Here is a 27220-nt window from a genome sequence, read left to right as displayed (position 1 = left end):
AGGTATCCAAAATGTGTACCTTGACATGTATATGCAGGATACAAAAAAAAAAAACAAAAACCCGTTGCCATGGAGTCCATTGAGACTCATAATGACCCTAGAGTGAGCAGCTGATAGATTCGAACTGCCAACCTTTTGGTTAGCAACTGTGGTCTTAACCACTGCACCACCAGGGCTCCATGCACAGAATAACCCACCAGAAATCATGGAATTTATATTCTCAGAGCACAAAGAGGAATCATGGCAGACCTCACATTGACAGATTTGCCCTATAGTAGATTGGGACCTTGGTTAAGTTGGTTGACTTCCCCCAGTATCTGTGAGATACACACAAGCTCCCCACCACAGAAAGCTGGGGGGATAGGTCGGAGAGGGGGTCTGGAGGAAACCCTACTTAGGGCCTGATTTGTACGCTCTGCTCCAGTCCCACTGCCGGTCTGTTCTTAGTGGATGACACCAAGAGTGTCGTAGCTCACTGAGGCATTGCCATATACATGGAGTCCTACCCCAACCGGCCTGCTCGTGGCTGGGAAGGCGACCTGCTCTCGTCATCTGTCCATTTAACCAGGCCCTTGGCCATACTCCTGCCCATGTATCATGGAACATCCCAAACTAGCATCTCGTTTAACAATCTGTTTCACGAAACCAAAGGCCACTTGGTTTGTCGGATTCTCCTTTTCATCATGACTGCTTCAGTCACCACAGTGTTTTGGGACGAGGACTAACAGGGCTACTGTGTGTATTGTCGATTCCAGAATTTTCACCATGAGTCTAACTTAAACCATGGCTCTAAATCCAAACTTCTTTATTGTTGATGTTGTTAGGTGCTGTCTAGTCGGTTCCGACTCATAGTGACCCTATGCACAACAGAACGAAACACTGCCCGGTCCTGAGCCATCCTGACAATCGTTGTTATGCTTCAGCTCATTGTTGCAGCCACGGTGTCAATCTACCTCATTGAGGGTCTTCCTCTTTTCCACTGACCCTGTACTCTACCAAACATGATGTCCTTCTCCAGGGACTGATCCCTCCTGACAACATGTCCAAAGTGTGTAAGACGCAGTCTCACCAAACGTGCTTCTAGGGAGCATTCTGGTTGTACTTCTTCTAAGACAGATCTGTTCATCCTTTTGGGAGTCCATGGTATATTCAATAGTCTTCGCCAACACCACAATTCAAAGGCGTCAACTCTTCTTCGGTCTTCCTTATTCATTGTCCAGCTTTCACGTGCATATGATGCGATTGAAAATACCATGGCTTGGGTCAGGTCCACTTTAGTCTTCAAGTTGACATCTTTGCTTTTCAACACTTTAATGAGGTCTTTTGCAACCGATTTGCCCAATGCCATGTGTCATTTGATTTCTTGACTGCTGCTTCCATGGGTGCTGATTGTGGATCCAAGTAAAATGAAATCCTTGACAACTTCAATCTTTTCTCTGTTTATCATAAGCACAGTGGTTAAGAGCTTGGCTGTTAACCAAAAAGTCAACAGTTCGAATCCACCAGGTGCTCCTTGGAAACCCTATAGGGCAGCTCTACTCTGTCCTGTAGGGTCGTTATGAGTTGAAATCGACTTCACGGCAACGGGTTTTTCCACACTTCTTATGGGGGGAGAAATGTGATGCTAACCTGAAATAGAGTTTTTTTTTTTTTTTTTTTTTTTTTAACTCTTGCTATTTCCTTAATCAATGGGATGGCTATATTTAGATAGAATGTATGATGGTCTGTGTAGAAGGCAGAATCTTAACTGTGAAAACACCGGAGCAAAAAATAAGTGGAAAAACGAGTGTGTGCCCAGTGGTATCCAAAAAAAAATCCACTGCCTTCGAGTGGATTCCCACTCATAGCAACCCGATAGGACAGAGTAGAACTGCCCCATAGGGTTTCCAAGGAGCACCTGGTGGACTCACACTGGTGATCTTTTGGTTAGCAGCCATAGCTCTTAACCACTACTCCACCCGTGAACTGTAATTCACGTAGCTAGTGTCCATCATGGGTTACTCGATCGGCTGCTAACTGAAAAGTCAGCGGTTCAAACCCACCCAGAGGCTCCGTGGGAGAAAGGCCTAGAAAACCCTATGGGGGCAGTTTTACTTTGTTACATGGGGTTGCTAGTCAGAACTGATTTGACAGCACCTAACGACAGTCATTTTGTAAGGAGTCCTGGTGGTGCGATAGTTAAGCACTCGGCTGCTAATCGAAAGGTCAGCGGTTTGAACCCACCAGCGACTGCAGGAGAGAGACCTGGCGATCTGCTCCCATAAAGATGACAGTGTAGAACACCCTATGGGGCAATTCTACCACGTCACCTGGGGTCGTCATGAGTCAGAGTGGACTCAACAGCAGAAAACAACTAAGTGTCCAGCACTGACCATCTGGGGAAAGCCTTCTCAATTTTAGTGTCAAACGTGTGTCTGTGTGAGTCTGTTATTACTGTCAATATGTATTTTTGAAAGTCTTCTTCTAATGCTTAGTAAGAAGTTTTTAAAGCAAATGTGTTTATTTTTGTGGACTCTCTTGAATACTAAACAGAAGTAAGGTGTGTGTGTGCTTGAACACCTGCATATTTATATATCATATCTGGAGCCCTGCTGGCATAGTGGTTAAGAGCTCGGCTGCTAACCAAAAGGTTGGCAGTGCAAATCCACCAACCGCTCCTTGGAAACCCTATGGGACAGTTTTACTCTGTCCTGTAGGGTGCTATGAGTCAGAATTGACTTGACGGCAATAAGTTTTTATCACTTAAGAATACAGAAGCCTGGCCATTGAAAGAGGAAATTATTTAGCTTATCTTGCTGTCCCGAAAGCCCTGGTGGCATAGTGGTTAAGTGCTATGACTGCTAACCAAAAGGTCAGCAGTTCAAATCCACCAGGCGCTCCTTGGAAACTCAATGGGGCAGTTCTACTCTGTCCTATAGGGTCCCTATGAGTTGGAATCAACTTGACAGCAATGAGTTTGGGGTTTTTTTTTGCCATCCAATTCCAAACATTATAGGTTTAATTTACACGAGGTGAACATTTTTCTTCCTTTAACATAGCTTGATTATTTACCGTGATACAAAATTAAGGTTTTGGTGAGTGGAAATATTAAATCAATTGTGTCTGTGTCTGTGTCTGTGTGCGTGCACAAAATGGTTAATCCCACAGAAATCAGGAGGTGGGTCAGCGGCGGATCACTGGTAGAATTCTTGCCTTCCATGTGGGAGACCCGGGTTTGATTCCCAGCCAGTGCACCTCATGTGCAGCCCCCACCCGTCTGTCAGTGGAGGCTTGCCTGTTGCTGTGATGCTGGACAGGTTTCAGTGGAGCTTTCAGACTAAGACTAGGAAGAAAGGCCTGGCACTCTGCTTCCAAAAATGAGCCCATGAACACCCTACGGATCACAACAGTCTGATCCAAAACTGACTAGGAAGAAAGGTCTGGAGATGTACTGCTGAAATCTACCCAGCATAAACCCTGTGGAGCACAGTGGTTTGATCCGGGATCCATCATGGGGATGGTACAGGACCAGGCAGTGTTTCGTTCTGTCATGCATGGGGTCGCTGTAAGTTGGAGACTGACTCAGGCAGCTCACATTAGAAATTAAACAGCAATTCTCAGGAGAAATGTGAACATATGTACAATGAATATATTTTATAAAATTTCAAAGAACGTGCGCAAAAAGCATCTTACACTAGGTTCAGTATGTATTTGTTCAAGAAAAAGTGCTGCTGGTTGTAGGCTCTCTCTGAGAACTGACCGTCCTTTATGGCCACCGGCATCTCTAGGGTTGGGGTCACCCCCCCCATGGACCTCCTCCCATACCAGGCTATACAGAATCCTTACTCATGTTTTTCGTACTGATGTTACTCGTGAATCTTAATTCCCGTATATCACTCCTTGTTTTCCTTTAATTACTACTTCGTTCTCAAAAAAGTTGTTGATTTAGGTTCACAAATACTAATTACCACAGTATCGTAGCTAAAACACCAGAAAATTTGACAAAATCAGCGACTATAAAACATGAGCGACAAAAACAGCGCGTGCCTGTAGCGTGTGCAGACGAAGCGTCATTGTAATTGGGTAAAGTGACAGTTCTGACCAGAGGGCATTAGAAGTTCACCAAAGTACATTAGCATAGAGTTTTAGTTTTGTAGGTATATTGATACATGTAAGCTGGGCTTACCAAAAATGTTTTTGTTGTTACAACTAACTGCAGAGATTTTTTTTTCAATTGTACTTTAGATGAAGGTTTACACAACAAACAAGCTTCTCATTAAACCATTAATACATATATTGTTTTGTGACATTGGTTGTCAACCCCATAATGTGTAAACGCTCTCCCTTCTCAACCGTGGGCTCCCTATTACCAGCTTTCCTGTCCCCTCCTGCCTTCTAGTCCTTGCCCCTGGGCTGCTGTGCCCCTTTAGTCTCATTTTTGTTTTATGGGCCTGTTCAATCTTTGGCTGAAGGGTGAACCTCAGGACTGACTTCAGTACTCAGCTAAAAGGGTGTCTTGGGGCCATATTCTCAGGGTTTCTCCAGTCTCTGTCAGGCCAGCAAGTCTGGTCACTTTTTTTGAGTTAGAATTTTGTTCTACATTTTTCTCCAGCTTTGTCCAGGACGTTCTATTGTGATCCCTGTCAGAGCAGTCAGTGGTGGTAGCCAGGCACCATCTAGTTGTGCTGGACTCAGTCTGGTGGAGGCCGTGGTAGTTGTGGTCCACTTATTTTACTTTAGATGAAGGTTTACAGAGCAAATTAGTTCTTATTAAACAATTAAGACACATAGTGCTTTGTGACGTTACTTGCCAACCCCACCATGTCTCAACACTCTCCCTTTCTTGACCTTGGCTTCCCTATTACCAGCTTTCCTGTCCCCTCCTGCCTTCTAGTCCTTGCCCCTGGGCTGCTGTGCCCCTTTAGTCTTGTTTTATTACATGGGCCTGTTTAATCTTTGGCTGAAGGGTGAACCTCAGGAGTGACTTCAGTACTGAGCTAAAAGGGTGTCTGGGGGCCATACTCTCGGGGTTTCTCCAGTCTCTGTCAGGCATGTAAGTCTGGTCTTTTGTTGCTGTTGTTAGAATTTTGTTTTACATTTTTCTCCAGCTCTGTGCAGGACCCTCTATTTATAAAAAATAATGTCTGCTGTAGCACCGCACAGAAGTTTTAGAAGCAGTCATTTTGGTGTTACCCCCTCTGATAGCGTCACCCGGTGTGGTGCACTCCCCCCACACCCCCCTCGTGACATCACTGTTCATGGAATCGATTACTGAGCAGACGGATGCTGTAGACACCTTTCATTCAGGGGTGGACAGTGCCAACGCCCCTCTTCTGTTGGCTTCTCTTCTGCAGGTCGACCTGGCCATTTCTGTCTCCGAGATCTCCATCCGGGAAAAGGTCAGAGAACTGAGTCCGGAGGAAGAGCGGAAGAAATGGGAAGAGGGACGTATTGACTACCTGGGCAGGGATGCCTTCGCTCGAATTCAGGAGAAGTTGGACTGCTTTCTGCAGTGATTTGTGCAGCTGTGTGTGTGTGTGTTTGTGGATGCCTTCACTTGAATTCAGGAGAAGTTGGACCGCTTTCTGCAGTGATCTGTGCAGGTGTGTGTTTATGTGTGTGTGTGTGTGGTCAGAGATTATCTCGTTGCCATGGTTCTGTTACTCGGACATCTCCTGTCCTAAAGGGAAACACTGTTAAACCACGTGCCTCTACTTCTGGTTGACCAACTTGAGTACCTAGGAAAATCACATCGGAAATAAAAAACCCAGCCCACTGCTGATCCGAGTGACAAACAACCTCCAGGCTTTCCGGAAAGGCCGAGTCTGTCTTTTCACCTTGTGGGCAGAGTGAGCAGGAGTGAGCTTCTAGGAGAGTCCCGGCAGGGCTTCCCTGGGTGGCACAAATGATGAAGTGCTTGACTCCTAACTGAAAGGTTGGAGGTTTGAACCGACGCAGAGGTGTCTGGAAGGAAGGCCCGGCAGTCCACTTCTGTAAACTCCATGGAGCACAGTTCTACCTTGACACTCATGGGGGCGCCGTGAGTCAGAGATGACGTCATGGCAACATTTTTTTTTTTTTATGTGTACTTAAACATTTCCCTGCAAATTTCCTTCTGCCCCTAAGCTACTGACACTTGTCCATGTATTCCGTATGTTGAAAACCGCAGGGAATAAAACGTCTGCTCCTTTAGGGCTAAGTTAGCATCCAGACATCCTCTTTGACTGACGCTCATTTAGTCGCGGTGAAGCATGTCTGTGAACCACCATGGTGGCTGTCCTCTCAGCTCTGAAATCTTTCAGGATTCCCGGTGCCTTTGATGGGAACTCAACTTGGGAAATGCCAGAGAAATCTGGAAGGATGATTTTAACAGGCATGGTGGTGATGTAATCTCGTCTAAATTTACTGACTGGTTTAGAAGCACTCAGGGGCTTACCCTAAATGATTCTGGACAAGAGTCCCTCGGTAGCACAAATCGGTAAGCACTTGGCTGCTCACCAAAAGTTTGTAGGTTCGAGTCACCCACAAGTGCCTTGTAAGAAAGGCCTGGCAATCTACTTCTGGGAAATGGCCCACTGAAGACCCTGTGGAGCACAGTTCTACTCTGACACAACATGGGGTCGCCATGAGTCGTAATCGACTCAAACGGCAACTGGTTTTAGTAGGATTACTGTATTTTTATGAAAAGAATGCCGCAACCTTTAAAAAAAAAAAAAAAGGGGGCATAGCAGCAAACACCTAATATGTTTTAGATATGAGATACAGATCCAGGTTTGTGTGATTCCGAAAGTCGGGTGTTCAGTATCATATGGGAAGTCTTCTAACATTTCATTTAACAATTCCTCACTTTGGTTGTACTTCACACTTTATCTTTTGTGAAGAGCCGGCTTACTGCTTTTTGCTCCTTTTCTCCAGGGGTGTTCAGTCTTTAAGGTGTCTTGATACTGTAAAGATAGCACTCCTTTTGTCTTATATGGATAAGTTTATTTTTGCTCTTCTTGTAGTTTTTCTGGGAATGTAACCAGGATTGGAATCCTGCAGGATTGGAATCCTTCTCTTCATCGCAGACTCTCAGAGACTACCTAACCTTATGTATTTGACTCCATGTCCATTACATTGCTCTCTGTTTACTGAGCCGTTTTCAGAATTCTTTAAATCAAGGGTAGAAAATGACCACGGCAAAACGAGCCCAAGTTTGCAGGTCCATGCGAGGCTTCCCGACTGGACTATCTGGATACCATTTCTACAATCTTTAGGGGAAAGACAATCTGATGTTGTCAGCTTGTGATGTGTCCAATCCTGACCTAATCTGTGTGGCTGGGGGTGGGAGGAGCATGGCACTCACAGAGCCTCGGGAAGCCATGGTGTACTGGGTGTGTGTGAGCACTACACTCAGCATGAGTGGCCTTCAGAGAAAGGGAACCTGCGCTCATATATCCAAAAAGATGTCTCCTAGAACACAGAAACTCAAACAATAACCAAATGGAAAGAGAGGACCCAACTCAACCTAATTAATAGTACAAGAGGTCCAGTTAGTGGGTGAGGGACAACCTGTGTTCTTGAAGTCTCAGTAGCTGCAAGGCCACCTTGTTCTTCACCATCTCGTATCTCCGTCTTAAACACATTCTCACCACACTGCCTGCCTTCCGGCCTTGAACATCTTAAACAAACCCCTTTCTCGGGGACTTTGCTCTGTCTGCACCCTCTGTGGCACACACTTCCCAGGTATCTTCATGTCTCCTGCACGCTCATCCTTGAGGCCTCTGTTTACACGTTGCCTTGTCTGCTGATCTTGCCTAAACATCCAGCAAAAAAACAGCTACCCCTATTCAATTTCGACTTTTCACCTGCTTTCTTTTCCTCCAGAATACTTGTCAACAATCTGATGTTACAATACTATGTTGTTATTTGATTGCACACCGCCTCCACCATTAGATTGTAAAGACTTCTGCTTTTCAGCACTGTATACCCATTGTCTAGACAGTGCCTGGCACATAGTTAGCGCTCAACATATATTCCTCAGATAAATTTCTCTTAGAGACCATAGAACACATGAGTGCTTCGGGCAATGGCTGGGTGGGGGCGCAAGAATTCGCTACTCAGAAATGACACTAGGTATTCCCTAGAGAGGAGCAGACCCATAAACAAAATAGAGGATACCATCTACCATCATCTATCTACCTCAGAATAGAAACTCTTCTATTACTCCTAGGTTCGTAATGTCTGCGTGAAAATCAGTCCTTTTTTTCCTTAAACTTTTCCTCGTACTCAATATGAACGCATGGAGACAAAATATGATGTGTGAACTTCCAATTTTCTTCTTTTGGGATTTTCAGAGGAACCAGAATTGCAACCCTTCCTGTCCGGGCCTTCCTGTCCATGTAGGTGGTCACCTTCATGCGGGACCTGACCATCAACCCAGGCATCATCTCAGACTCCCATCTCCAGCTGCACGTACTGTCCCTCTCCAGGCTGTCCTCTGTGGACATCGGTTACACCTCCACCACCACCTTAAAGATGCTACTGAACATCCAGACACAGCAGAGTCCTTGGTTATGACGGCTGCCTCAGATGGGCTTTTTATGCTGTTTGTAGGGCTAGACAACTTCCTTCTATCCACGACGGCTTCTGTCTGCTTCTGTCGCCTCAAGAAATGCCGCATGCTCCCTCTCACTCTGGGCTCCCACCTCCATCACGGGAACAGCCTGGGCTGCCTGTTGGACGAAGAGACACCTCATGGAGCAGAGCCCAGTCATCCCATCCAGGGCCATCCTAGATCACACAGCATCCAGCCAAGCCCAAGTTCGTGAGAGAACCCAGCCTGGAGATGCAGCTGCCTCCTGGACCCTCAGCTAATGCAGGTGCATGTGGGAGCCAACCAAGACCAGAAACCCGTTTTCACCTGCCCACATGTGCCTCAGAAGACCTCGTAAGAAAATGCCTAGAATAAGAACTGCCAGACTGCCCAAAAGACCTAAGATGTCATAGCATAGAAAACCGTATGGAACACGTTTCTACTCTGACAGACACGGGGTCCCCATAAGTTGGCACTGACTTGATGAGCGACTACTTTTCTTGGCAACTTGCTTTGGGTAATAATAAAAACTAGCATGTGCCAGGTCTCAGCCTAGGACTCCAGGGGCCTGAATGTCTCCTCTTACTCTGAGCACCCAATTCTGCCATGTGAATAGCCTAGGCTGCTCCAATTATGCATGGGTGGAGAGTGCCGCCGCCATTTAAATCCTTGCACCACAAGATATTGTGGTAGCCCTAAATGGCTATTACCAGGAATGTTAGTAAGAGAATTCATCCTCAGGCGACTGGAACCCTGAGCACGAAACAACAAATAACAAAGTTACACAGAATGACCCTAACCCCCACCAAAAAATCCAAAAAACAAAAAAATGAAACCCATTGACGTTGATTCTGATTCATAGCAACCCCATAGATGAGAATTACCTATGACACAGTAATTCCACTCCACTAGGTATAGACCCAAAAGAATGGAAAACAGGGACTCAAACATTCTAAAAATATTCATAGAAATATTATTCACAGTAGACAAAAGGTGAAAACCACCCAAGTACCCATCAAACCAGTAATGAACAAAATGTGATATATACATACAATGGAATATTATTGTTCAACCCTCAAGAGAAAGGAAATTCTGGTACATGCTACGACATGGATGAACCTTGAAGACATTCTGAGTAAAATATGCCAGACACCAAAGTAAAATACATCTTCATTAAAGTATTAAACAAGATACTGAGGAACTGCCAGACAAAATTCAGAAAAATATGGAATAAGAGAGAGGGAAGTCAAGCATTTTGGCTGAACTTTATCAAGAGGGGGCTGATTCAGTTAGAAAAATATGGAAACGAGGTTCATATGCAGGGGCATAAATAGGCGCCCAAGCATCCCAAAAGTGGGAGCCATAGGAACACAACACAAGGGCTTGGTGGCCTGGTCGTGAGTCACCCAAATGGGAATCTCATGTTCCAAACGTCTGAAGGTCTCTGACGTTAGCAGCAAGTCCACACACCTGCCATAGCAAAAATGGGCAGTGCCCACACAGGCGGCCTCTTGGCCTCACCAAGTCAGAGGTGAGGAGGGCGTACCAAGAGGTAATCCAAGGAAGTGGCAAAGGTTCCTAATAACAAACGGGTGCTACTTTGCAAAGTGATCAAAACGTTAATACTGTAGTATTATCTTCTTAAACATGTTTCAGTGTATCAAGCTTCCCTTTAATGTTTTACGTATAGAAAAGTCTACTATATATTACATAATAAGGCAAACACTTCACTAACTAATGTTAGATACGAACTGCACCTAAAGGTTCTGACTGACGCACAAATTTGACTTAAGGACAGACTTACGAACAGAACTCGTTCATAATTTGGGGGACTGCCTGTACTGCTATAAACAATTTAAAAAATAAAGGGGAGAGAAGGTAAAGATATTTCTTCCGAATTTCCAATTAATAAAAGTAGGAGAAATGATTGAAATAGAAAACATTTGGCACATTCATAAGGTTTCTGTCCACTGTGAGTTCATTTATGCATAGTGAGGGCTGAGGAATCACAAAAGGCTTTCCCAAACTCCTTACATTCATAAGGCCTCCCTCCACTGTGAATTCTATTTAATGAGGGATAAGGTATGTCTAAAGACTTTCTCCCAATCTTTATGTTCATAAAGGCTTTCTCTACTGTGAGATCTTATGTGTATAGTGAGGTGTAAGAACGAAAAGCTTTCCCACATTCCTTACCTTCCTAACATGTCAATCCGCTGTGAGTTCTCGTGTGTTTAGTGAGGTGTGAGGCTTGACTAAAGGCTTTCCCACATTCCTAAGATTTCACTCCACTGTGACTTCTCATATGTCTATTGAAGCATGAGGACCACCAAAAGGCTTCCCCACATTCCATACATTCATAAGGCCTCCACTCTGAGTTCTTGTATGTTTAATGAGGGATGAGGCCAGGTTTCTGAAAGTTTCCATCATCACATCTCTGTAGAGAGTTCTCTGAGCAAGAGTCAGCAAAGGCCACTCTTCCTGGCTAAAGACCACAGCGACATCCTCGGCGATCACCAAGTCCTAAAATATCCCATACATTCGGATCAGGAGGGTACCATGTATTCCACGGTGTCCAAGGACAAAGGCTGAGGCTGACGGTCACGGAGAACTGAGAATTGAAGGGGATTTGACACAAAGTTCTGTGCTCTAAGGTCTACTCGAGAGTACAGCCATCAGCCATGTCCCTTCACTAACTATATTCACTTCCTCCTCACTGACTGCGTCCTGTCTTGTGGCCTTCTAACGCACTGAAATAACATCACCACAGTTTGAAAGCTGCCAACTGCAGTCTTATTCTTCTCTCTTCATGGTCTAGGATAGTTAGAAAACATTGCAGACATTTGAAAAATGCTCTCACTCAGATCATCACCTGTATCTCCTTCCATTAAGACCCACCAGAACATTCAACAAAACACAAAGCACACGGTGAGGATTAACAACTGGATAACACTTCAGAATGGCAGTTTTTCCTTCTGACCTTCACAGCCATGAGAGGAACAAGCGCCCGCACAAATTAGAAACCCAAAGCCCTGGGCTGGTTATATTTTCTTGAACTCTAGCAGATCAAGTGGTGACAGGTTCATCAGCTAAAAAAAAAAAAAAAAAATTCTTTCAGAGAATTATGGATTTTTATGTGTCAGTCAACTATTTTTCAAAAACTCACTTGTTCTCTCATACTTTCTGTCCCTTCCAGAGGCAGGCAAAGATAATAAAAATTAAAACGAGCTCAGATGAGACAGGGAACATGAGAACCCAGATCTCCCCACAATTTTCAAATTCCAAGACCCCACGCAACTGGATGTACGCCAATTACATATTAGTGACTGCCCCCTCAGCAAACATCAACGCATATGCCCTCACGCGCACACGCTCTCCTGCGATAAGATGACAGACGGCTACCTCTGCAGAAAGGACAACAGCATACCCTTGTGTCTGCTGAGAAGTTACAACTTCCATTTTGTAAGGACCACCCAACACGATAAGCATAATCAATGACACCAAGTTACACGTGTAAACACTGTTGAATTTGCAAACGGTTCATTAGTTTTAATTTTTACAACAAAAACATATAATTTTGTAAGTAAGCTGAAATGCAGACAGATTAACTCTAAAATTGCCTGTGAAGCCTAGGAAAGAGGATTACCACCAACCCTCCAGAGGCTCCACTCCAAACTTCTCTAATATTTGCAGCCCCTGGAGGCATACATCCATGACTACCGGAACCCTGACATGTGGAATCCCCTGGTCTGTAAGAGTGACCTCTGTGACATAGCACCGATCCGTCGGCTTCCTCACATAGCCAGAGGGTGCTAAGTCAGAGCGGCTTTAGAGGAAGAAGGCTCCTCTTGTCAGAGAAGTGGTGAAATGTGCTATGTCCTCTCTAATCAGTCCTGGTATGACGGGTCACAACAAATTTTGAGCTAGAAGCAACATCCAATAGTCCCCTCCACTGCAGTGGACCAGGTGCATGTTTTAAAGACATCAAAAACCCTAACCTTCATTATACGATAGAATAATGATAAAATATTCCACGTATTGAGCAACTACGGTTTATGAAAGGTTTTCCAAAAGTTTTCAACACACTAGCTTATTTACATCTCATGGCTCTCCTACACGGATATCATTTCAAACATCTCACAGTTGAGTAAAGTTAGAGACAATCGATTGACCACATGCTCGACGCTGCCAGCCAGAATGCTGACGTGCCAGGGTCAGGAGGCAGGTCCATTTGTCTTTGATGTCTCAATTTCTGACAACCCCGTTTCTGCTCATATGCTACAGTTTTGTTCTTAATCCTGGCTGTTATTCTCCAAAAGTACCATGGATGATCTAGGGCCCTGCTGGATACTAGGGAGACGAGACAAAGGAAACATCCTATTCAATTCACACAACCCGGAGATGCTTCTCCTGGTAAAGCCCTGTATCTCAGACAAGACTTTGTCCTTCAGGTCCTTAACTGTGCTTATGTTCACTTATTAAAATTGATTTAGGTCACATTGACACACAGTCTACTTCATGTTGACAAAGCAGATACAGCTTTACGACAAAACAGAAATATATCTGGATAAGCATAAATCGTTAACTTTCAGAGACATTTTCCTGAAGGCACTGCAATACACGGTGAGCAAATGTCTTCTTGGTGTATAAACTGGTGTCCATGCTGGATACCAGTTAGTGCACGAGTGTGTGCATGTGTGTAGGCGAACAGTGGTGGACGAGGCCGAAGAGTCTGGCCCAGATGGGACTGCAAAAAAAAAAAAAAAACAGAGAGAGAACAAAGGGGCGCGGGGGCCGCGGAGTGCAGGTGGGGGCAGGACATTTAGGACAGAGACCTCACACCTGGACAGGACTGCCCAGTCCACAGCTGCTCCCCCAGAACGCTCACTTCTGCTTCCGGTTTCCGGGACACTAGATGCTCAGTAGAGGGCTTCCGTGCAGGAACCTAGAGTGCTCTCTATCTGGGGACCTAGGGGCTCAGTGGTTCTCCCTGGTGTGTGGGATCTGGCCATGGCTGCCCTTCATTTCCTCTACAGAGAAACGCCTGGGTTTTCTTAAATGCGTATATGAACTGAAATGCAGAATTCAGCAACCTAATATACTGAAGAGGGGTATGTTCTCTACATTTAATGACATTTCTTAGAAATGACATGAGACACTTTTAGCTACAGCTCACTGAGAAAGCTTAGTCACATGGTACCATCTGGTAGCAAGGACTGCTAGGAAATAAAACGCTATTCCTAGGTGACCACAGTTAGAACTGAAACTCAGGAATTCTATGACTAAAGTCCAAAAGAACAACAAATATTGAAGGAGACCAACATCTGTTACCAAAAGTGGGCAATTTTGACATACGTGTTGGGGGTACAAATAGCAGAACTTGAGGACTGCTTTAATGGGCAGTGACTGATGAAAGCAGACAGAAAACTCGTAATTTCCACTTTTCTGACCTAACCAACAGGACAAATGGCAGTGCCTTTCTAGAAATGGAGAAATCAAAGGCGGAGAAACTTGAGGCAAAAACACAGGATTCATTAGTTACTATGACCTTGTCCACACAGCCCTGAAGAACGGAAGCAATCTTCCCATTTTCCTGTGCACACACTCAAAGATGTTTTATGACCTGAGATGTGTAACTGTAAGAGGCACAAAGACGAGGATCTAACTGAAGTTCTTTAAGGTTAATTTATTTTTACAAAAATACGGTGTGGGCCATTGAATGCATGTGTTAATTTCCCCCCAAAGGGGGTCTGTGGGTGTTCTGGAATACTCTGTCAACCGCAGAAAGAAAAACGCACTCACGTAAGAAGGCCAGATATAAGCACTCATAGGAGCCAGAGGATGCTACAGCATGCTTGGATACATGGCCACACAGGTGATTACACCCAGGGACAAAGCAACAACACGTTGGAACTATAGGAGAGGGCTTAAATATGGCAAGAGGGTCTACATCTTGGAGTTGGGATGTGCTAAGAACTTACTGATCAGTTTAAAAGTTTCTACTGCCTTAGTGTGGGAAAAGCCCAGGACCAGAGAACAAGTATCAAGACACAAGTTGTTTACAGCTTACCTAGGAAATGTCAACCAACATGGACAAAAAGTAGCAAACCTTCCAAGCCCACTGGCAGTCACTGGTGACAGACAGCAGGGACACAGGAGCATGTCCTGAGGGGGACAAGAGGAGCCGGTCCTAAGGAGGCCAAGAGAAGCCTCTCCTGAAGGAGCTGAGAGGAGGCCTGTCTTCAGGAGGCTACCAATAGAGATGCCGGTGTTGGGATAAGCTGGGACATATGATGGGCCACAGCATTAAGCTGCGCATCAGGCACAAAGGGAACTCTTATGCAATGCACATACACTGTAAATCGAAACACTGACCCAAATCCTAATGCAGACTACCTCCTAGGAATTTTATCTGACTTGCAGAGGGCAAAGTTCCAGCCCTGGGGAATAGGATCCATGACCAGAGAGCCTGGAGCTCTACGTTGGAAAGCACTAAAAGCTGAATATCCTAGAAGCAATTTGTAATTTCAGGGATCACTTTGGAAAAATGAGATCCCTCCTATTTCTCCTTCCACTTTGGGAAAATGAGTTCCCATTTGCGTTGTCTTTTCTTTCCTCTTTGAGGAATACTTATTGGGCGTTCAAGTTTTCTCACAGGGTCAAATACCTATACATCTGATATTCTGGCAAGTTAATAAGTTTTCTTTAGGACCTGTTTTTCTGCAGAATTGAGTCAATCTTACCAAGGAATTCATGTATACATTTTAAGACCCTGGGTTCCCTATTTGCTTTCTATTCTGTTACATTGTTTAGGAGTACAGGCCTGACTTTTCATCTGAACTCAATAGACTGATGAGTTTATGTTGTTTTTCTGTCACATTTTGCTCTGAAAGCTTGACTGTGATGTAGTAATTGTAACCGTAGTAATCTTTTAGTCCATTCAGTCCCATGTAGTTAATTTTGGTTCACTGCAATTCTGGACCAGCAGCACTATGTAACTGGTTGTTTTCTACACAAGAGTTCTAGAAATCTTAACTCAGTCTAGTGGTATCCACATTCAAACTATAATAGTCTTTTTTATAAGGCTGAGAGATGGAATTACAAAAGTAATGCAAAGTTAAATAAAATCAATACAAAAACATAATCCAACTGAGGGAGCAGAAGAGCAGTGGGATGCAGACCCCAAATTCTCATAGAAAGGCCAGACTTAACGGTCAGTCTGGGACTGGAGGGACCCCGGAGGCCATGGACCCCAGACCTTCCGTTACCCCAGGGCAAGAACCATTCCCAAAGCCAACTCTTCAGACAAGGATTGGACTGGACTATGGAATAAAAAATGATACTGGTGAAGAGGGAGCTTCTTGGAGCAAGTGGTCACATAAGACTATATGGGCATTTCCTGTCTGGAGGGGAGATGAGAGGGCAGAGGGGGCCAGAAGCTACCCGAATGGACACAAGGAGAGAGAGTGGAGGGAAGTACTGTGCTATCTCATCAGAAGGAAAGCAATTAGGGGTGCATAGCAAGGTGTACATAAATTTTTGTATGAGTTTTTTTTTACATATATAACCCAAACATATCTCTAACAATGACTTTCTTTTCAAGTGCCTCACATATAATAGATAGTAATCTTGAGATGCAATAATGTATAGTGAGAATACCACATTTTTGCTGAAATAATGCACACCTTCTACACATTTGTTAACCAACCACGGCCTATCCTAGGCCAGCCAGCATCCAGTTAAGCCCGAGCTTGGGGGAAAATCCAGCCTGGATTAGCAGCTGCCTTTCTGACCCACAGCTGATGCAAAGGCATCCAAGGGCCTGCCAGGAATAGAAACCTGTTATGTGGACCCAAAAAGAACAGCTTCTTTTTCTAACTCCCTGAGTTTTTACACAGCCATAGCAACTTAACGATTTTTCATATACATAATTTAGTAACTTCAATTACATTAATCATGTTGTGCAACCATCACCAGTATCTGCCGTCAAATTTTCCATCACTATAAACAAGAGAAACTCAATGCTTGCCAAAAGTCTGAGTTGACTGGAAAGCAACTTTTTTTAGGTACATTGGTTGGTAGAGGGGAAAGTCTGGGTGATTCAGGACCTGACAATCACATCAGCATTGGCCAGGGATAAGGGCAGAGCCTGATGACATAATCATCCTGGGCTTTCTACTAGGTGAGTCCCACTAGCACAAAAGCAGCTGCACGTGATTTGGTCTATGAATTTTACACTGTCTTCTTTGAGTTCCCTGGTCCCTATATCTCAATCTACTGTGTAAGTCAGGGCTCAACACACTACACAACCCCAGGCCAATTCTGCTCCAACAACTGCATTTATAAATAGCATTTCCTTGGAACATGGCCACGACAATTCATGGAAATACTGCCTATAGCTGCTTTCAAGATACACTGACAGAGCCAAGGCTTTGCAAAGCTAAATATCTGGGCTGCAAACTCTAAAGTGTTTACTATGTAGTCCTTTACAAAAGTGCTTGCTGGACCCTGCTCTAAGTCATGGTACAGAACACATTTCACTTTCAAAGTAAACTTTCTTATTAGAAAGGAAATGAACACCCTACCCGTGCATGTAACTTAAAACCTGTCACATCACTTGAAATATGTGAATGTGTACCCAAGCTACACCCATCAAATGACGGGATCAGAGGGAACATGTACCATAAAAACACTTTGTCAAAAATAAGCCGTGCTTTCCCCCGCCCTTCCAGTTCTTCTAGAAACTGCAAGATTCAAAACAGAAATAAGTAGCAGGAGGATCAAGATGGTGGCACAGATTTGGCAGAAGTTGGAGGTCAGGCTTCCCAATAGTGGGAGCCATATCATTATATCACAGAGACTACATGGCCTGGCTGTGATTCATCCAAAAGGGAATACTGAGCTCTGAATGATCTAAGGTTTCTGAGATTGGTAATAGTAACTCCAAACACCTGTCTTGGCAAAAAAAAAAAAAAAAGCTCTTTGGAAAAAGAAAAATTATATCTTCGATTATGTCCTTAGTTGAAATATCTAACATATTGACAGCCATTAAGCCTTGATCACAAATATATGAACAACTCTTATTCTTTTAGTATACCTTAAACATGATTCCAAATAATAAAAAAATCTAAAAAATATGACATCACAGAACCACAAAATTATCAGACACACAGGAAATGAACCAATATGGACAACAGGAACAGATACGAGAAACTGAACCTAGTCATAAATTCTGTACTGAAACACATGATTACAAAATTAGAAGACGTAGATAGGTTTCATATCATTACATACACAGCAGGAAGTAGGTTTCGTGAACTTAAAGATTGTTGTTGTTACATGCAATTTCGTCAATTCCGAATCACTGCGATCCCATGTAGAACAGAACATTTTTAGGTCCTACGCCATCCTAAGAATACTTGCTATGCTTGGGCCAACTGTTAGAACTTCTGTGTAAATCCATCTCTTTGAAGGTCTTCCTCTTTTTTGCTGAACCTCTGCTTTACCAAGCGTGATGTCCTTCTCCAGGGACTGATTCCTCCTGACTACACGACCAAAGTATGTGAGACGCAGTCTTGCCATTCTTGCTTCCAAGGAGCATTCTGGTTGCACTTCCTCCAAGACAGATTTGTTCGTTCCTTCGGTAATCCGTGGTATAGTCAATATTCTTCCCCCAGCACCATAATTTAAAGGCCTCAATTCTTCACTCTTCTTTATCCACTGCTCAGCTTTAAAATGCAAATTAGGCAATTGAAAACAGCCTGGCTTGAGTCAGGTGCACCTAAGTCCTGAGGGTGACATCTTTGCTTTTCAACACGTTAAGGAGATCTCTTGAAGCCCGTTTGCCCAAATAATGTGTCTTTTGATTTCCTCACTACTGCTTTCATAGGTGTTGATTGTGGAACCAAATAAAGTGAACTTAAAGATAGGTACAAAAATAAACGGAATAAAGTAGAGCTATAAAAGTTGGAAAACACTGATGGAATGGAAGGAAAAAGAGGACAAAAAAAACTCATGATAAGGAAAGTAGAGGTAGGTTAAAGTGGGCAAACCATTCTTCCTGTAATACCCAGAGATCTTGTTTGTGGATATTCTGCTTTTTGTGAAAAAGCCTCTTTTCTCGAGATTTCTTCTGGGTTTTTAAAAATCAATTCAATGCTTTCAATTTTATCTCATACCCCTTGTACCTCTGATTCCAGGAGTAAGGTCAGAATTAGTCTCAATCCCTAGTACCACTTGGGAGTTGATCTTCTTCCACTCTCATGTAAAATCCCTTGTCCTTTTACTGTCTTTTATCTATACCAGCTTCTCTCTATCTTCACTGTTGTATGCCCATATCCCAGTCATTTAGTGGACGGACGCATGACTTTTGAATCTGGCTCATCCTATTACAAAGATCCCCCCTTGCAGGAACTCAAGTCCTGGATCCCTTGCCCACTAGTGATACAGTGTTTCCGTGTTGCTCGTTCTTACTGTTTGCAGCTGGGCAGACGCCAACATCCCCTGTAAGTTCAGGTAAGGAGTTGTGCAGGGGCAGGGTCCATGCTCTGCATTTCCCTCCCCCACCACCTGATGAAGGGGGCTCACATGTGCGGTGCCTAGGAGGGCAGCCTCCTAGCCTCCCAAACTCAGAGCTGTGAGAGAAACGTACCAAGACAGAATCCAATGAAGTGGCAGAGGTTCGTAATAACACACGGTTACAACTTTGTAATGCACATCAAAATGTCATTACTGTTATCACTGTACTATCATGTTCAAAATATTTTATTGAAACTACAAGTGTTTCCTTGGACCTTTTTTATGCATAGAAAGGTACACTGTACAGTATATTCTAAGGAAAACATCCGACTAAACGACATTACATACAAATAATCGTACCTAAGCGTTCCGGCGTGCAAATTCAACTAACAAACGCACTTAGGAATGGAACTCCATCATAATCTGCGCACTGCCTATACTATTATGAATAATCAAAAACAAATATCAGAGTGAAAGAAATCTATTTCTTTCAGAATGCCAATTAATAGATATATTTTATTGGGTATTGGAACAAAAAATATCATCCAGTAAAGACCACAGTAATAATAATACGTATTTATATGCAAATACTAACATAGGTAGGCCAAAGTACAATGAAAACCAGAGTATTTACACAGTCTCAAACTATCACTATATGACAGTTATTAATTATAACAGACAAAACGGTTTACGATAAGAATGGAAGGAATGTTTCAAATATGAAAACAGTCTGATCCAAATATAAGATGAGTGTATTTTATTGTTTGCAAAATAACATCAAGGATATAACATTAAATAATATAAAACCACATTTGCTCAATGCTATTCCCTGCAGCCTCACTGGTAATAGCAAAGACTTTAACAAAGCTAAAATTTAGCTTAGACTGAGAAAGTAACAAACACTTATGAGGACAGTCCCAGTTACAATGAAACTGGCATTTCTCCCAAAGGCATAAATTATGTTTGAGGATCCTCTGAGTTAGTATTAATTTCTTACTAAAAGTCTTTGTTCTTTATTTATAAACTTTCAGAAATTTGCTGTTCAAAAGCATAACTGTAAGGATGAAATATCTCACTTTTGACCTAAGAGTAATCAATCAACTCGCTGTGAGTTCTTATATGTGAAGTGAGGTGCGAGGAACAAATAAAGGCCTTCCCACATTGCTTACATTGATAAGGTTTCTCTTCACTGTGAGTTCTTTTATGCATAGTAAGGGCTGAGGAATAAATAAAATCTTTTCCACATTCCGTACATTCATAAGGCCTTACTCCATTGTGAGTTTTTTTATGTCTACTGAGGGCTGGGGAACTGAAGGTTTTCCCACATTGTGTACATTCATAAGGTTTCTCTCCACTGTGAGTTTTTTTATGTGAAGTGAGGTGGGAGGAACGAATAAAGGTTTTCCCACATTCCTTACATACATGAGGCCTCTCTCCACTGTGACTTCTTATATGTGAAGTGAGGTGGGAGGAATAAAGGCTTTCCCACATTGTTTACATTCATAAGGTTTCTCTCCACTGTGAGCTCTTTTATGCATAGTAAGGCATGAGGAATATATGAAGGCTTTCCCACATTCTGTACATTCACAAGGCCTCACTCCATTGTGTGTTTTTTTATGCCTAATGAGGGCTGTGGAACAACTAAAGGCTTTCCCACATGGTATACATTCATAAGGTTTCTCTCCACTGTGAGTTCTTTTATGTGAAGTGAGGTGGGAGAAACAAATAAAGGCTTTCCCACATTCCTTACATTCATGAGGCCTCTCTCCACTGTGAGTTCTTATATGTGAATTGAGGCAGGAGGGACAAATAAAGGCTTTCCCACACTGTTTACATTCATAAGGCCTTTCTCCACTGTGAGTCCTTTTATGCACACTGAGGGCTGAAGAACTACTAAAGGATTTCCCACACTGATTACATTCAAAAGGTTTCTGTCCACTGTGAGTTCTTTTATGGATACTAAGGGCTGAGGAATAACAAAAGGCTTTCCCACATTCCACACATTCATAAGGCTTATCTCTGTTAGGACATTTTTTAGGTAAAATGAGGGATGAAGGACTACAGATTTTACAACATTCTTTACATGCATGCTTATGACCACTCACGTCTGTACAAAGGGATGACAAACTACAAAATCCTTTCCCACATTTGTTGCATTTGTAGCATTTCTCACCAGTGAGTGTTGTCACAGGATTCTTAAGGGTTGACATACAAATCATATCCTTCCCAGACACCTTACATTTATGGCATTTATTTCCATGAAGAACTCTCAAAGGCGTGGTTAGGTGAGAGGAACAGCTGCAGGATTCTCCACATTCCTTACCCTGAAAGGCACTGCATCTGGTGGAAGATCTGATATGATGGTTATATGCTGAGTGATCCATGAAGACCTTTCCACAATCAGAGTATTCAAAAGAGTTTACTCCTGGAGGGTTTCTTTTGAGCGCAGTAAGATCTGGAATCCAGCTGAAGGTTTTCCAAGACTGAGTGCCCTCATTACTTTCATGGAAGTTCTCTACTGTATGACTGCTGTTAAAAATAGGGAACATGGTGTTGGAAATTAATGTGTTCCCATTTCACCATTACCAAATATTCAGAACATGCTTGGTTTTTTCCTGACTTGTCCCATGTTTCCTAGGTTAAATACCCTAGTACAGATACGACCATTACTCTCACAGAGTATCCTTAAAATAAGAGGCTTTCTGATAACCGCGTCCAGGTGAAATACGTTTCAAATACTCTGTATCTCACTCATCTATTTGAATATGCTGTAATATACAAATTTCCAAAACGCATACTTTTCCATCTATGTTCATATACATAGATGTCTATGTGTGTGTGTTGTGTACACCTTCTCCTCATTTATCAACATGGTTAAGTTCCAAAGACCAGCTCGTTATGCAATTTTAGCATTATGTGAAAATGGAGGATGACATTAGATCAGAAAATAAAGGATGACAACATGATTCCATAATCACCAAGTTATATCATTACATAAGTGATAAACCAGTGAGAATCGTGGCCCAGCCATGTTGACACAATCTTAACCATCACAGCCAGCATTACTTAGTTTTCATCCCAACATTCATTACCAACAAACATCCATCATTAATGCTGAAAATAGTCAGATACTAGACTTTTCTTTACCATAATCATACATGCAAAATAGATACAGAGACAGTCAAAAGTGAGAACGTATACATGTTTGTAGGTATCAAGATTTCAAAATGGTTCGTAATGGTTCAGGAACTGCCTACAAAAACAAGGGCAGCAAATACTTTGCATAGAAACTAAATATTTTGCCCATTCAATTTTGACGTCAGTAGGTAAAATACAGCTGTGCCCCGCTCAAAGATAGCAGTCAAGTGTGTGTCAATTTGAATGTGTGTCATTCTGTCAATTTGAATGTATGTCGTTCTTCAGGGTCCTGTCAATAATCTACTCTCCCACACGGACACCGAAAGTCTCAGGAGCCTGATGCAGGAAATTGGATTACGGGCAGGACTGCAGAGAGTGACACATACTCAAAGTAGCACAAATAGTTGCCATTCTTGAGCAGGGCACCACTGACTATTTCCTACTTGGGTCCAAACCTGACAGGGAACAGATTTGTTTTCTATGCAATGCATACACTGCCCTCGTTTACCTTGGCAAGTACTAAACATTTACAATACTGGCTGAACGTGTGTGCACATTAATGTCAGGACACTTTTGGTCTTCCTCCTGAGGCACTGTTTTCTTCTTTGAATGACACTCACCTCAAATATTTCCCCTGGGTTTCAGAGTGATCTACATTGCCATGCCATCTGCAGATTTCTCCTAACATGGACAACTGGGGGTTATTCTTTATGTATTGTAGCATTGTATCTTCACCGGATAACTTTTCTCCATCAATAAGGTTCTGGGAGACTGACCCAAATATTCAAGTTGAGGTTCACAATACGAAACAAAAAACAAAGGAGTTATTGGGAAAAAGGCTGCTGTGAACAAAGAAAGACTTAACCACATTTCATTGAGCACATTCACAACGGTTCAAAAGCAATTTACTATGAAATAATTCCATAAGGACTGAGAGTGATGGTGACATAAATAAGTGTAGTTGGGAGAATAAAGAAGAAAAATATTGGACACGATACACAATATAACATTAAAGAAGAAAAGGCTCTCCTCTCCGTGACCACGGTTTTGACAACACTGCTAAAGTCAGAAAAGTAAGTTCAGGTATCTGTGACGTAGTTTCCACAACCCAAAAGGGAGTTTTTTTAGCTGACTAATTGAAATATAATTCCATTCACACAGGGCTTGCCCTTCCAAAAATTCCTGCTTTCCTGCTGCTTCCTGACACAGGGGTCCTGGAGGGGTCCTATCCTCACTGTACTCAAATCTTTCCTTTTTTCTCTGAGAAATCAAATGGGTAGAGCTCACATGGTCCTATTGGAGAAATGCACATCATGAGAGAAGACAGTGAAGAGCAATGAACATTTTCTTGACAGTGAGCCAATATTTTCCTCTTCAGGATCTCTGATGATAGACAGGTGTGACTTTATATACAGCAAAATAATCATGTTGAACTTGTAATAAATACTGTAAAACTCTCTACAAGGTCCCAGACCACCTACATCTCAATGTCCCATAGTGACCCTGAAGCCAATGCTTACACTTACAACACTTAGAAAGCCTCAGGGCTTTTCATCACAGGAGAAATGAAAACTCACTTTAATATAAGAAGAGCTTTATGCTCATCCAGAATCCAGGATATGTCAGCTCCATGGACCAAGGGACCACACCTGATTTAGTTAACAATTTATTCCCATTCCTCAGCCCAAATTCTGGAGTAAAGTCAATGAGTCAAATATTTTTGTTTGCTAAAGAAAGAAGTAAAAAAAGAAAAGATGCCCTTCTTCCCTACTGAGGTCAGGTTTCTGAACGTTTCCATCATCACATCTCTGTAGAGTTTCCTCTCAGCAACATCCAGCAATGCCCACTCTTCCTGGCTAAAGGCCACAGCCACGTCCTCAAGGACCACTGAGTCCTAAAACATTCCATACATTATGAATCAGCAAGGTTCCATGGACTTCAGTGTCTACAAGAATGAAGGGTAGGGCTCAGAGCCCAGGGGAACTAAGAATTCAAAGGGATTTGACACAAAGTTCTGCATTTTACCAAGGTTTACCTTTGGCTAGTCATCAGTCTCTTCCCTTCACTAACTACATTCACTGCCTCATCGATTCCATCCTGTCTCATACACTTTCAACAAGCACAAATAAGCTTTCCACAGTTTGACTCAGACCCACATAGCAGAAATTAGAGAAATACTCTCATCCAGACTATCACTTCCTTGTTAAAAAACAATTCCACTTCCTTCCATAGGACCCACCAGAACACTCAACAAAACAAAAAGCAAAGGGTAAAGGCAGGCTGAGGTATTACCAAGTGGAAAACACTGCAGAAGGACAGTGTTTCCTTTTGCCCCTCACAGCCATGGCAGGACCAAGGTCCTCCACAAACTGGCAAACCAGGACCCTGAGCTGATCATATATACTCGAACTCGAAGACATCAGAAGGTGACAGATTCACCTGCTGAATTCTTTTGGAGAATTAGGAATTTTTACAAGTCAATCACCTATTCCTCAAAAACTCAGTTCTTCTGTCATCTTCTGCCCTTTTCAGAAACATGCAAAGGGAATACAATTTTAAGAGCTTAGATAAGACAGGAAACAGGAGAATCCAGACTGCCACACAATCCTCACATTTCAAGATGTGATGTAACTGTACATTAATTATTAGTGACTGCTCCCCTCAACAAACATGAATTCATACATCCTCAAATAAAAAGAATCTAATGTTATCCCATACCAAAGAGCACAACCTCCGCAGACACAAGAACGGCACACCCTTGCGTTTGCCGACCGAGAAGAGGTTATGATTTCCATTTCGTAATGATGGCACAATGTGAGGAACGTAATCAATGTCGTCAAATCATACACGGTAAACTTTGTTGAATTGGCGAATATTACGGTATATGTAATATCTGCAACAATAGACACCATTTTTTAAGTAAGGTGAAGTGCAGTTTATCTGTTAAATTGCCTGTGAACCCTAGGAAACAGTTACACACCAGCCCTCTAGAGACTCCGCTCCAAAATTCTCTCCCATTTGCAGCCCCTGGAAGGCACACAACCACGACTACCTGAACCCGGACCACTGGAATCCCTGGGTCTGTAAGAGTGACCTCTGTGAAAGAACACCAATCCATTGGCTTCCTCCTGTCATGAGGAAAGAAAAGGCTCCTAAACCAGTGCAGCTTTAGAGTAAAGAGACTCCTCATCTTAGGGAAGGGGTGAAATGAGCAGTCTATGTCATTTCTAATCAATCCTGGTATGACGAGATCACGACAACATATTTGAGTGGCGATACATTCTACATAAAATGCAGGCCAGTAAGGGGATAAGCAGCCAAGTAACAGAAGTATATTTCCCTTTAGTAAATTAGTGAAGGGAGCAAAATGATTATTTCACAAAACATTAACTAGCGAAACTTGGCTTGGCAAGAGAAAAAAGGATAGCACTTTCAGTTCTAAAAAATTAGAAGCAGACTGTAAACATTCTGCAAACACTCATATATGTTTAACATGCTTTTTGATGTCAGCAAGTCCCAGAGTAGAAGTGCAGGAGCCAAAGGGCTCCACTAACCTTCATGCCCAGTAAAGGAAAGACACACTGCTTAAACCCAGGGAAAAAAAAAGTCATTAGCAGTAGGTCAAACATGTAAAGTTAGGAAATGGGAAAAACAAAAGCAGAATAAAGGAATATTATGAACAAAGTAACAAGAAAACAAAGACCACGATAATGACACAAAACACAAATGAAGGCTTCCAGGTTCTGGTCTGATATAGAAGGAGCTTGAAAGCTGTCACTTCCATCCTTGCAAGAAAAAACTAAATATCCTGAACTCAGAAAATTGACGTAACATGGGCAAACGGGTGTCCTAAAACTGGAGGGACACATAAGCAGCTATGGAGACTCATACCAGAGCAAAAACCTCCTCTAGGATCAGTATCAGGGAAGGAAAACTTAAAATACAGTCGATGAATTGCTGGAGAGTGGATGTGGACCAACTTCCAAGTTAAAAATGCAAGGGGGCCAAACTTAGGTGAATCCAGAGTTTTCTGAGTTTTACCTACAGGAACTCTATCAGGTCCTCAGCGAGACCATCAGGGAAAACTCGTATGATTCCTTATAGTAGGGGGAAGAGGAAAAGCAGCCATTTCAAAAATTTCCCAGAGGGTTTCGTTCTACCTGATAAAGCCTCCCTCAAGGGAACCTATTTTACCAGAGTGTAACTGAGCTGCAATAGTAAAACGTCCAACTGCAGCCTCATCTAGGCTTCCTGTCTCACCAAAGTGGGTGAGGGGGAGCAGAGGAGCACCTATAGGGTCACTGCCCAGGGCACAGGCTCACTAAGACTGAGACTTAATCACTGGGCTGTCTCAGGCCTTCCTTTTGTCCCTACCTTACAACCTCATCTATAGGGCTCCTACGTAATAAGAGGATTCCAACAGAATTGCAAGCCTCAGGCCTGATTTAAGAAGTATCTAAAGAAGCCCAGACACAATAGGTAAGAAAAAAACAAGCACATCAGAGCAACTGAGAACTACACTATACACAGCCTAATGACTAGCCAGGGAAAAATAAATCTCCTAAGAAAGGCCTATTTATTTACCTCATTTCTTTTACTTAATACATAATCCCTGTCTTTCAACAAAAATCTACCAGGCATACTAAAGACAAAACCACAGCTTGAAGAGACAGTGCAAGCATCAAGATAGCCAACATTTTGTAATCACCAGACCAAAAATTTCGACTAACACACTTTGAGTTATTCTAACACTAAAAATGCTAATAATAAAGGACAGAACATGTAACAACACATGGTAAAGTTAGCAGAGAAGGAAACCGTAACAAGGAAACCAAAGGAAATGGCACAAATCCATTGCTAGTAACAACAATGAAAAACACCTTTAACTAATTCCTCAAATGACAGGAGAAAGCCAAGAAGAGATTAGTGAGCTTGAAAATATGTTAATGAACTCAAAACTGAAATGAAAAAGATGGAACAGAATATGCAAAAACTGTCAGACAATTACTAGAA

At 42.7% G+C, this 27220-nt stretch overlaps 1 protein-coding gene across 7 annotated transcripts in view; it reads right to left on the bottom strand.

Moving 5' to 3' along the window:
• The window catches only part of LOC126068552 (zinc finger protein 709-like), a 114413-nt gene that overhangs the window by 47641 nt on the left and 39552 nt on the right, over positions 1-27220 (bottom strand). For 5 of the 7 annotated variants that reach the window (XM_049871219.1, XM_049871215.1, XM_049871216.1 and 2 more), the window contains exons 7-8: positions 25260-25335; positions 22828-22978 (exon numbers count right to left, since the gene is read on the bottom strand). In XM_049871219.1, coding sequence (XP_049727176.1) covers positions 22828-22978; positions 25260-25335 — 227 coding nt within the window. The other 2 variants (XM_049871217.1, XM_049871220.1) reach the window with 2 other exon arrangements.

Source organism: Elephas maximus, chromosome X, assembly GCF_024166365.1.
Source record: "Elephas maximus indicus isolate mEleMax1 chromosome X, mEleMax1 primary haplotype, whole genome shotgun sequence".
Classification (NCBI taxonomy): domain Eukaryota; kingdom Metazoa; phylum Chordata; class Mammalia; order Proboscidea; family Elephantidae; genus Elephas; species Elephas maximus.
The sequence above is the reverse complement of the archived record's forward strand: the minus strand, read 5'-3'. Positions and strand labels throughout refer to the sequence as shown.